At 45.8% G+C, this 11,916-nt stretch overlaps 2 protein-coding genes across 2 annotated transcripts; both read right to left on the bottom strand.

The window, feature by feature from the left end:
• Window positions 1–40: 40 nt before the first annotated feature.
• LOC6600803 (diuretic hormone receptor) lies at window positions 41–8,787 on the bottom strand. Its single transcript, XM_026984956.1, is given in 11 exon segments — window positions 41–162; window positions 411–461; window positions 692–816; window positions 876–1,061; window positions 1,122–1,450; window positions 1,521–1,614; window positions 1,670–1,766; window positions 1,832–2,033; window positions 2,113–2,230; window positions 3,579–4,121; window positions 8,678–8,787. Coding segments are annotated over 10 exon segments (1,494 nt in total). The 5' UTR covers window positions 3,828–4,121; window positions 8,678–8,787; the 3' UTR covers window positions 41–119.
• A 968-nt stretch (window positions 8,788–9,755) lies between these two features.
• LOC113565055 (phosphate-regulating neutral endopeptidase) lies at window positions 9,756–11,869 on the bottom strand. Its single transcript, XM_026985238.1, has one exon. The coding sequence runs from the start codon at window positions 11,831–11,833 to the stop codon at window positions 9,929–9,931; it is 1,905 nt and encodes a 634-aa protein (XP_026841039.1). The 5' UTR covers window positions 11,834–11,869; the 3' UTR covers window positions 9,756–9,928.
• Window positions 11,870–11,916: the final 47 nt, after the last annotated feature.

Below are 11,916 nucleotides of genomic sequence, written 5' to 3'. Positions count from 1 at the left end.
ATGGCGCTTAACGTGTACTGATGTATGTACAATTGTAGGATAGGAGGAAATCTCTGTATAGTGTACATAGATCGGTGTGTGTGTTTGTGGTTTGTGGCTTTTGTGTGTGTGGTGATCGATCATTCATAGTGTCCGGTGGGTACGGGACTTGTTGAGGTCAGTCTATAAGAAAACGATAAACAGAACAGGAAAACCGAAATCAGGAATAAGGAATGATAAAGAACTGGCGCTTAGGGCGTACTCTGGCATAGCCCTGCAGATGCCCTACTATAAACGATACTCTGCAGGGCTATGGATATATCTATGGTATGGCATGTGTGTTAGCAGATTAAACGAGCAGGGGGGTTAATTGAACAGAAGATAGAGAAAGGAGAAAGCATCTACATGAGCACTGCACTGCGTATACGCACCGTAGACTTTCGGTTCGCGATCTCTGCGAGTAGTCTTTGGAGGCGCGATGCCTGGAATGGAAATTAATTGGTTAAGTGACAACAGCGACGACAACATGAAGAGCTACAACTAAAACTAAAACAGAAGCAGCCACATCTGCTATACGTATAAACTTATGTACTTATAGTGTCATGTGTAAAGCCCAAATGAATGGATATAGTAGAAGACCGACAACACCAATGCGTTAGGATACCAAATGTGAGTGCAACACTGCGCGCCTATAGCATTTGCCAAGACCCACCTGCGGTTCTTGATGGAGCTACTCCGATGGATGTTCCGACTCTCGCGCCAACGAATGAAGCGATGCCTTAGCGTCTGGCGCACCTCCGAGTTGAGGAAACAATAGAAGAGCGCCACAAAAAAGCCCTATTAGAGGATTATATCATAGATTATTCGCATGATTCCAAGAAACGCTGTAGCCATACTTGTGTGCTGATGAGAAATGCCCGTATGGCCTCAAAGAGATTGCGACTGATACCCTGTTCGGGGCCAGTGAGGACCAGCAGGTAGGTGATCCCAAAGAGGGGAATGAGCACTAGAAGGGCCTTGGATGCCTTGTAATACTGCCGCGTCTCCAGGGTGTGTGCCGAACGGAGTTTGGTAATGAGCACCTTAAATAGTACAGAAGCTTAGTGGCAGATCTTGGGAAACCTTGAGGATTGTACACTCACCCACATGATGCGTATGAGAAATACCAAGTTAACAAGCAGAGCCACCGAGGCGGGCCCCTTGAATATCCAATCAATGTGAGATTCTCGCATCCATCCGCAGTCGATTTCCAGCTGAATCCAGAACCAAAGAAAGAATTAAGATAAATGGGATGGTATAGCAGTACTCACCCCATTGAAATGATCATTCTCCAGATGGGGGGCAAACGCTTTGGCTATGGCCCAGGCCATAATGAATATAGCGGGACAGCCCCAGCCAATGAGGGCATAGATAATAAAGCTGATGTTATCGCTGGAGAATGTTTGCACCACCAGGGTGTACAAATAGAGGCCTGAACAGGGAAGGGAACCGGCTATATATATCACACTCGTAACTACGGATATTCCCCTCATGCAACTCACCTTCGACGAACATCCAGAAAAAGTTGGTCAAGTAAAAGTATTGCAGCATGATGACTAGCGTAATGCAGCCAGCTTGACTAGACTCCGTGGTTATCTGAGACATACATAGTGCATATATCTGTACCTATAGCATATAGCAATCTGCTTACCACTTGCAGGAACAGCGTGAGTATCCACAGCAGAGCGGAGGTGATGTAGGTGAGGAATAGATTCGCATGAATCGTGTTTCGCAGGCAGCGCAAGTCTCTGGCAAAGATGGAACTGGGTTTAAGTACAGGATCATTTATTTGTTGTGTATTGGTGGGACTCACTTAAAGCTAAGGAATACGATGAGGGCTACCACCAGGGTGGCAAAACTGATGAAGTATCCACAGGCATAGATAATGGCCGGCAGGTCCACGCTGGGGGAGAAATCAGGAACCATTGGCACGGAGCCTGACTGCTGGTGGCAGCGATCGTAGTCCGAATAATGATCCCAGGTCCCATTCTCGAAGCAGTATCGCGTGGCATTCTCTGGCAACATAAAGGTAGATCTAATTAGAGTTCTCAACTAGCATTGGAGTATTGGATTGTCTCTGCGATCAGCCCTCACCTGTGGTATCGTAGTGCACGCCCTTGAACTCCTCAAAGCAGGGCAGCACGGCCAGGGTGGCGGCTTTGGTGCGTGGCCAACACAGCACCGAATCGAATGCGCTGGGACAGTGTAAGATCTGTAAGATATAGCAGATGGTACAATGTACATATATTAATGAAGAGGAAACATCTGTGGGAAGGATACTCCAGACAGAGTTTACGACAGACATTCGATTTCCCTTACAAAACGAAAACGACCTTTTCCTATATCGGATATTAAAGATTGTACATATTTCTGCAGTGCCTCTAGATTGTACGCAAATCTTTTCTATTTATCAATTGAATTTCCCAGCACAGACATCCATAGATATAAAGCACATATATACATATGTACATATATAGTAGGTGGTATCTACTATATCTAAACAAAAATGTTGCCTTACCCGCCGTGGGGTATGGGTATCTACGAGGTTATTTATATATTTCCAATTGCGTGCTATAAATTTCCATATGTATTGGTATATACAAATATATGCTATATTAATATATAACATCAGTAAATTCTCTAAATGCAGAAATGATTCCCAACAATCGAATGGGTGGCCTTTCATTTGATAGACATATGTATGTATATTTAGCTTATTAATTGATCTTATCAGTCGAACAGCACGAGTCTATACGACATCACGGGCTCCACATGTCCGGAAATTGAAAGTCCATTGAAAATTGTCCATTCTAGTGATAAGCTGGAAGCTACAGTGTTTTTTCCTTTTGGTTTCGAGCTTAGCCACGCGACAACACACGAGATGTCAACGACCAAAGCAAACAAACGATGAATAGAGAGTGATAATTATACTATATATTTGTATTCATTCATTCATTCATTTATCTTTGGAACTGTTCCATAGGTCTCCATTCGTTTTGCCAATTAAAAGCTCACAGAAATTCCGCATGCCGCCTCAAGTGGGTTTTTCCTTCCTCAGTTTCATTTTGTATATATTCGTGGAACAGAGCAATATATATATAAATCATTTTCTGTTCCATTTGCCGGAAGCTAAATTGTTGGCTAAAGTTTTTCGATCGAAATTATGGAAAGCCTTTCATCGGTTCTACATAAAAATATTATGAATACGCTAGAGACTGGAGGATTGGAAGATTGAAAGATGGCTACTTTACGTTAGAAAAAAAAGAAACTCATTAATTAAGAAAATAGATTGAGAAGTGGATTGAAAAGTGTTTTGATACCCTGATCAAGTGATAGATTTATAGAAAGTTGCTTGGCTAATGGAATTTTCAATGATATCTGCATGAAATAAACATATTGCGAAGAGATTCTGGATAAGCCGATAGATTGAAAGGCTTAAAGATGGAAAAATGGATTTTTTCTTAATTATACCTTAAACAATACTCGATTGAAAGACTATTATTAGGGGAACTTTCGATTATCCTAAACCACACGCAACCTCCCTTTCTACGGAAACTCACCCGCTTGCCACCTGCCGCTGCTGCTGCTGCCGTGACTGTGGCCTCCAGTTCATCCTCCTGTTGGCTCTGCTGTTGGCATTGTTGCGTGCGATTGATGAGCAGCGCCCCACTGTGCGGCTGCTGGGCGCCAATTAGGGCGCTCGCCCTCTGCAGCATATCCAGCGAGAAGTTGGCTATGACATTGGCCAGGTTCTCCGGCGAGGCGTCATCCAGGCTGTCCACCAGAGCCCGCAAATCGTCGTCAGCCATGGGCGGTGGGTGGAACTGGATCCTTCGATGATTTACGGTCTTTTATTAGCAGATGAGGAGGCTACACAATGTTGCAATATGAGTTCTTCTGTTGGTTAGTGGCTCCTGCGGCTCCGGCTGCTGCTGCTGCTTACGAGGCAATCCTCTCGTTTCACGAATTCCCGCACCTGAAGCTGCAACAGAAGCTGTCAATGGAGGCGTCTGTGGTCCTGAACTCTAATCCCACTTCCACTCCCACTTTGACTCTGTTTTCCTCTGTTCTCTCCGCCGGGCGCTGCGCAATTAAATGCGAATCTGTTCAAATAAAGCGCCACAAGAGTGTGGAAAAAGTAAACCAGCGTTCTTCGTACGATATTAAGATATCTTATTATCTGATAAAATAAAGAAGCGAACCGAAAAATCAGAGGGAACCAGACCAAGGCGTACAATACATAGGAAAGATATGCTATACATACATATATTTTACACTCGGAGAAAATAAATAGGGAATGGAGGAGCAGGCATATATTCCGTACCAGGACTCAACGAGGTCAGACTTTGTGTTAGACTGGAGATGGAATTCCCATGACTAGAAACTGTTCGATCTGAAGGAGTTTCGAATTGTTTTTTTAAAAGCCTCATTCATATATAGTATATGGCCATGTCTAAATATATCTGCCCAGAAACCTTGGCTCTTCGTTTATACAAAATTACGACCATTAAATCTTTTCAAATAATACACCGTGCATGCCGAAATCTCGTGACTAGATGTGAAAGTGTGGGAGTGGAACTCAGATAAACGCCAGATAAGTTTATAGCCATCTTTATGGATGACGGAACCAGAACCGCGTTGAGTAGGAAAGGGGGAAATCTGCACCGGGGAGCTGACAAATGCACATCGTTCCACTTCATCTGTCTTTATAGTTTTTTTGTACGCTTAACACACCTGGGACCCCACCTCAATGTTTTACAGGAAATTACTCTGCAAATTGTCGTAATGGAGATTGATTGTTTGCACGCGTCTCGTGCCCATGAACTGATTTTCGAGAGTGATTAAAATGGGACAATAGACTATAAAAATGGGACTACGATTGTACATTCGATTGAACGAGATAATCACACGAAAACTAATCGGCCTGTTGGAAATGAGTTAAGGTAGTCACAGAACGAGTATTCAGCGTTCAATTGAAGGAACCATCAATTTTATCTTCCCTTAAGTATTTCCTAAACTTTTCCTTGCAACATTACGATATCTGGCCATGCATAAGCCCCTCCGCCACACCGTCATCGAGAACTTTTTCAGGTACTAAACCAAGCAGAAATAGAAGCAATTAAGATTGTCAAGGGACCAAATGGTAGTTTTATCTGTATAATTGAGATAAAAGATGCTGTGACAGATGTGTGTAACCAAGACTCATGTGCGTCTCTCACCTGGCAACCTGCTGTACATAGCATGCCCCATAAGCAGCAGCATCGTGCGGATGGGGATGGGGATGGGAATGGGTATGGGGGATGCTACAGTGATTAAAGCAACGAGTGTCAAGTTATTTATTAATGAACAAATACACTTTGCTCTTTGCGTGGCATGCTCTTTGCTCTTTGCCTGCTCTGGAGGCGGTGTAGAGCTTTGTCAATGTCACAGCAGGGGGATAAACATGCCACGGGCTGGTATGTCATTGGAGATGGGGGGGTGAAAGTGGAGACTGCACGCAATGCACTCACTGCCTAATTATAGTCTATATTTAGTCGCCCCATAACCAGCTTTGATCTGTGTGGCAGGCCCAAGGAGAGGCTGGCAGAAACGTTGGCAGGGGCAACACATTGCTGTCTGCCTGCCACCTCAACTATCCACAGTGGCCGGCACGCGTTCCGCCACCTCCGCCTCCGGCCCATTGTATGGTAGATCAAATATTTGACTTCAGTCCCCCCGCCCGACTGCCGAAATGGCCAACATCTGGCGTAAAAGAGCAAAAGAGAGTCACGGACCAGCATCTTAAGAGAAGGAGGAGCAGGCCTGGAGATTTATTTATGAGATTGCTGGCAAACAAGCGCAATATTTGGACGAGCGCGTGCGTGTGTGCCAGTCGCAGATCTTGATTATCATCCACTGGAGTGATCATCATTTCATTTGAGGCCTCAAATTCCGGGTTGCGTCTCATTTGTGGCCTCTAATGCGCAACAATTAGCCGCCGGAACGGGCAAATAAACAACAGAAAATGTTGGGTTTAATGTAATTATTGACCAGCTCCAGTCTGTTCAGTCGAGATCGGTTGAGTGCAGCAGGGCGTATGCGTTATATCTTCCGCCCCGCTGCGCCTTCGATGGTTTACAAAGTGTCAAAACAAATTGAAATGGATTGCCATTCGGCGCCGGTGGCTGGCAAAAACGGACATGCAATCCAGCGGCAGCCGCCTCATCAGAGATAGCGGAGGATTTCGCCACCGCTTCTCCCGGAATTTCTCCCAGTGTGCTGGTACTATCGGGGGGCGTATCAATTAAGTGTCCATAAGCCAATGCCATATGTCAGTCGAAACGTAAAAAAATTATTATAGAAAAGTAAATAACTATATTGAAAACGGGCACCGGGACGTGGAGGCAACTTTATGAATGAACGGACGTGTCCAGCGAAGCGTGCAGCAGTTTGAGGCAGCAGCAACGACGATGACGACAATGACAGCAGCTGGCAGACGAATCAAATCGTATCGAATCGAATGGCAAGCGCATTCAAGCGCGTATGGTATCGATGTTATGAGGTTTTCCCCCGTATAAAGGCATATTAATAGGAATATATTTCCTATGGGCAACTGCTGCCCGCCTGCCTCAATCCACAGACAGTTTTGGTGGTCATCTCCGTGGGAAGAGAAAACAGAAACAGAAAGTCAAAGCCAAGAAACACACACACACACCCACATATATGTACAGGTGCACACGGAAAAGTTTACAAATTAAAATAAAATTAAAAGGAAAGGAAAATCAAACAGAACAGAAAAAAACGCGAAAGAAAAAACTGTAACTGGGGGCTTACGGGCCGTATGAGCAACAGGATTCCCGAAGAGCATCAAGAATACGCCGCGTTGCCAGACGACTTCATTTCATATGCTTACTAATTTTATTGCCTTACAACGGGCCTAAAAAATTCCCAAGATTCTTTTTGAACATCCTCTGGCTGGGGGCGTCGCTGAGAAGGGCAGGGATTCTGGATGGGGGAATTGTAAAGTTGTCTGGTGGCTGCGGGGAAAAGTTGTTTAAAGTAACCCAAGAATACGAAATAAAACAACAATATTTTCCTTTTCATTTGCAATTTTCCGACAAGTTTTTCGAACAGAGACTGCGGGCATTTTAATGCCAGTTGCAGTGTGAGAGCACACACACATGCCAGATAATACCACCCACATACACACACACACACACACACCCACACACTGGTGTAGGAGATACATAAACATGAATATAATTTCAAAAATTCATGAGTTTCATGCTTTTAAAGTTTGTTTTATCTGTTTTACGAGTACAAGCAGACAATCTCTGCTACAATGAAAAGCGAGAGGAGAGCTCCAGCTCCACCAGTAGAAGCAAAAGAGGTAGCAGTGGGTGGAGCATTTTCATCGGTTTTCATCCGCCCAGCATTAAGAAAACTACCCTTAACGTGGGTTACCAGCAGTCAATATTTATTAAGAAAAGGCAATTAAATAACAGTCCAGGGGGGGGGGCTCGTTGGGGGGGAAGAGCTGTACCAGAGATGGGCTCAGAAGTGGGGGGGTTAATGACTACATAAAAACTGCATTTAAGGTGAGAGCCGATCGAACGCAAACTCACCTGAAACGTGGAGGAGGAGGAGGAGAAGCAAGCTTGGAGTGCACTCGACAAATCCATTTGCCAATTGGCAAACCCCCTCTCTTACCCCTTTCCTACCTGTGCACCCTCTTTACACTCGAGTATAATTAAATTTTCCTATTTACCCAACAATTCCAATTCAAGAACAATTCTTAGCATTGTTTTTGTGCATTTCGAACAGTGTCTATTTTTTGTACGTACTGTTTATTTTTGGTTTCTGGATGGGGCGTATGGGGGTATAGTTCGGGGGATGTGGTGCCGCTGGCTGTTGCATTCGTTTATCTTTGGTCAACAAAAATAAAGAAAAACACTGTGGCAGTGGGCGGGGGGCTAAAATCTGGAATATGCATGAGATTTGCAGCACAAATATTGCAATTCTGTTTGCTCGCCGGAAGAGAATTAATTGCTAGAATAATCCCATTCGGAGATAGTTCAGAGGTTACTGGATGCTCCAGAGGTAGGGAGATGCAGGTTCACAGGACACGTTTCCCCCCAATCACGTCGGTGTTCCACACTCGTCCCTTAGAGTCGTAAATATGCAAATGGAGCAGGATTTGCATATACGGGGAGTCTGAGAGTATTCTCCGACAAAGTCCAGTGAATGCGAAACTAGAAACATCCACACGCAGAAATGTTGTTTTCGGCACTTGACGAGCAGAAAAATGGACGAATGTATGGATAATCTGACGGGCTGGCATCTTTGGGTCTAATCAGACGTTTATTCTTCAATTTAAAGTCTATTTGCGGACCCGGGCATTGTCTGCTAATGGAGCAAGCTGCTAAGTGATCGACGCCTGCTCGGATCTGTTGGGTAGGTACCCTGGTGTTCTTCGCGAAGATGTCCGGGTAGGGGAGGGTCGGCACTTGGTCGGGTGTTTGCTTGATTCGTTATGCCGTGGGTGAGGAATGGATCTTATTTTTTTGGTCTGGATTCACTTTTTGTTTGTGGCTGTTGTTGTTGCTATCTTGAGGGTCATGGCTAGGCTCAAAAACTAACTGTTAAATGCCAAAATTAGCGACCCCTCCCTCGCACTCACATGGGGTTTTGATTTGATTTGATTTGATTTTTGTTGTTGTAGATGAGCTTCTGCTTCTGGCCTTTTTTTAGACTATTTATTTCTTTTTTAAAGCTTTAAACGTTTATCGCCTTTTTATCATTATCATTTATTTGTTTGCATTACTTAACACACACACACACGCGGAGACATTAGGGAATGACACATTTGAGACTTGGGGAAAAACGTTTAGTTTGGAAGAAGAATACAACACCACACTTAAAGCATCATGTTTTGGTTCCTAATTAGCCACCCGAATCCGGAATAACAAAATCAGTGACGAAAACAGAATTAAAGCCCGCGGCGCTTCTGCTCAGGCTTGGGGATGCTGCGGAGGCTGCGCTGGCAGATAATCAAAGCGCCAACGAGATTACGATTACGAACTGTGACCAAAACAGCGACGACAAAAACGACTCCGACCACACGCGGCCAATGGCGGCCAAAGACAGTGCCTTAATGCGGCCCCACTGAAAATGGAAGGCAGAGCTTTGCCAACGGTAAAGAAAAACAAGAGGGAGAGAGAGAACAAAGAAAGAGAGCTACAGACACGAACAGACAAGACACTGGGCAGAGGATACACCGGTGGCGGCCCACCCACAACAACTTGTGGCTATATGGCTGAAAAGCTTTGCTCATAGAGAGAGGTGCAAAAATGTGAGCATGGTAGAACTTTTGAAGGTACGTCCATACCGCTCTTCGGGGAGCTTAAACATCTCATATAAGCTTCAGGTTTCTGAGTTGTCCCTACCTTCTGTGGCTCTACCATAAACGAGAGGCGCTCTACCGCTGAGGGAGAGCAGAAAAGCTCTCGCTGAGACCGGCATTTTGTGTGGCATTAGCATTCCAATAGCGCAATAGACAGTCGCCGATTGCAGCGAAGCCATAACCTGTCAAATGCAATGGACAATCAAATTGAATGGGGCTATCAATGAGTTTTGTCCAATTTTCCAAGAATTAATACTTTTGATACCCTAGTCATTGGTGATAAAGAAATGTGACTGGTTACTGTTAGCCAAGGGAAAGAGAGAAAGAGAGAGAGGCAGAGCAATCTCTGGATCGGTTGAGCTTTCCTGGCGATTGACCTATAATTTATTAATTGTCAAATAATCACACAATTTTCTTGTATTCTAAAACTACATGGCATCGCGCTGTCGATCAGCTTGAACATTGTATTACTTTTTAGATATTTAAATGCATTCGAGACAAAACTTAAACTGACACCAAAGTAGATGATTATATTGGGCGCCACAATTCACACACAGGGGGCGACTGCACTGCTGGCGGGGGACACTTAAAATCCAACGAGAATTGACGTAAATTTCGAACGCTCAAATTGACACGCACATCGTCCCTATCATGACCGAGCACCGGCGGCAGGATGCCGCAGAAGAACTGCGCGTAGCTCAGGTGGAACAGCTGCGGTGCTTTGAATTCGCTCTCAAATGCATAGGGACGATATTCGAATTTCTGGGAGTTGTGGTTCGGCCCAAAAAAGGTATCGTAGGCTAGCTGGAGGCCATTGAGATCGGCCAGACGTTCCTTAAGCGACACTGCTGGCGTTCGGGCAGCGCATTTGATGGCGTTCTGGAAGCCCTTCGTCTCGCGAATCTGCAATCCCACAGGCGACTCATTGCCATCGGCATCGAAGAGAATGCCCTCCTGTTCGAAGGCATGGGTCAGCTCATGGGCCAGGACACCGCCTATCAAGCTGAACTGGAAGATATGGTGCTGGCGGCTATCGAAGAGGGGCCACTGCAGAAAGATCAGGGGCACAGTGATCGTGTTCCGCTCGTTCTCGTAGAAGGGGGAGGTACGGGCCTTGACCACATCATCGTTGACATAGTAGCGGTGCAGGTCCAATCGGGAGTGTGGAAGCCGGAGAGCATCGTGCTGGAGTCGGGTGCGCAGACTCAAGGCCTCGAGGATGTTCCCCAGAAAGAGGGAGTCCGAGAAATTGGCGCTTTCATAGTGGCTATCGTAGAAGGTATGTGACGTCTCCTCTGGAAGATTCCCCACTCGCAGCTTCATAGCCCCCAGCTTTTTCATCACATAAGACAGTTGTTCTGCACTTAGCTGCAGGCGATTGGCATTCAAGTAACTGCCGAACATAATCTTGAGGCTATCGAAGATCAGCAGCAGCTGTTTGGTGTCCAACAAATCCCTGTGCCTGTACACATGGCGTTTATACAGGTAGTTCATGCCCAAGGGGAGCAGGGCCCGCATGTGGTGAATGCATGTCTTGGGGTTGCGCATGGCTGGTGCCGACTGCTTCAGCAGAACGGTGAGACGCAGTCGGAGATAGAGATTAATGGTGCTTCTACTGGTATTGCTCAAAAGCTGACCAAGCTCACGCAAGTAATCCACATCGCTGACCTCGAAAAGCACCCCCTCCAGATGCCCCGACAACAGCTCATGAAAGTAACCTTGCCAATTGATCTCTGGTATGTTCTGCGTGAGATCGGCCAAGGACCAGGACTGTACCAGAGGCTCCTCTTGGCGGTGCTTAGCTTCCAGTTGCCGCAGCTGATCCACCAGCCTGGAGATTCCTTCTACGCTTCCAGAGTGATTGCGTTGAAGGACCTGCAGGGCACGTCGCTCGCTGTAGTTGTTACTGAGAGCGGGCATCTTGAGCTGCACCACCGGACGCAGCGAATCGTTGGTTTCGACATCTACGCGCTCGTCAAAGAACACTGCATTCAATCCGTGTCTACGGAACTTAGCCGTTTCGAGCGCCCAATCGTTGGGCTCCAGCGAATGGAGATCTGCCTCTGACCAGTCTATCTCTTGATCCTTGGTGCAGGCCTTGTAGTAGGCTCGCATCTGGGCCAACAGTCGCGCCGCTGGTTCTTCATTCAATACCAAATCACTCTCGATGAGCTCTCCCTCACTCTCCATGAACTCCACCATGGCCTGGGCGTACAGATCCTCAACCAGTTGGAAGTTATCCACATATTTGGTGCCATTAGCTGCCGAATAGTTACCGCAGGCATAGTTCCAGAAATTCCTGCAGGGATCTTCAGATCCGTTGAGGTTCTTATGTATCTGGAGAGCCGTGAGCATGTTTATGTCCACAAACGCTTGGATGGGAGCCAATTCCAGCAGAAGGAAGGAACACAGCAGATTCCAGCACCATTTCATGTTGTTCACTCGCTTGCCACTGAAATGTGTATGAGAATTGAAGCTTATCTCCATGCTCGGCTGACCATGACTAAAGCATGCCA

Source organism: Drosophila persimilis, unplaced genomic scaffold (assembly GCF_003286085.1).
Source record: "Drosophila persimilis strain 14011-0111.01,24,50 unplaced genomic scaffold, DperRS2 tig00000002-arrow-pilon, whole genome shotgun sequence".
In the NCBI taxonomy this organism is placed as follows: domain Eukaryota; kingdom Metazoa; phylum Arthropoda; class Insecta; order Diptera; family Drosophilidae; genus Drosophila; species Drosophila persimilis.
This window is presented reverse-complemented; position numbering and strand designations above follow the sequence as displayed.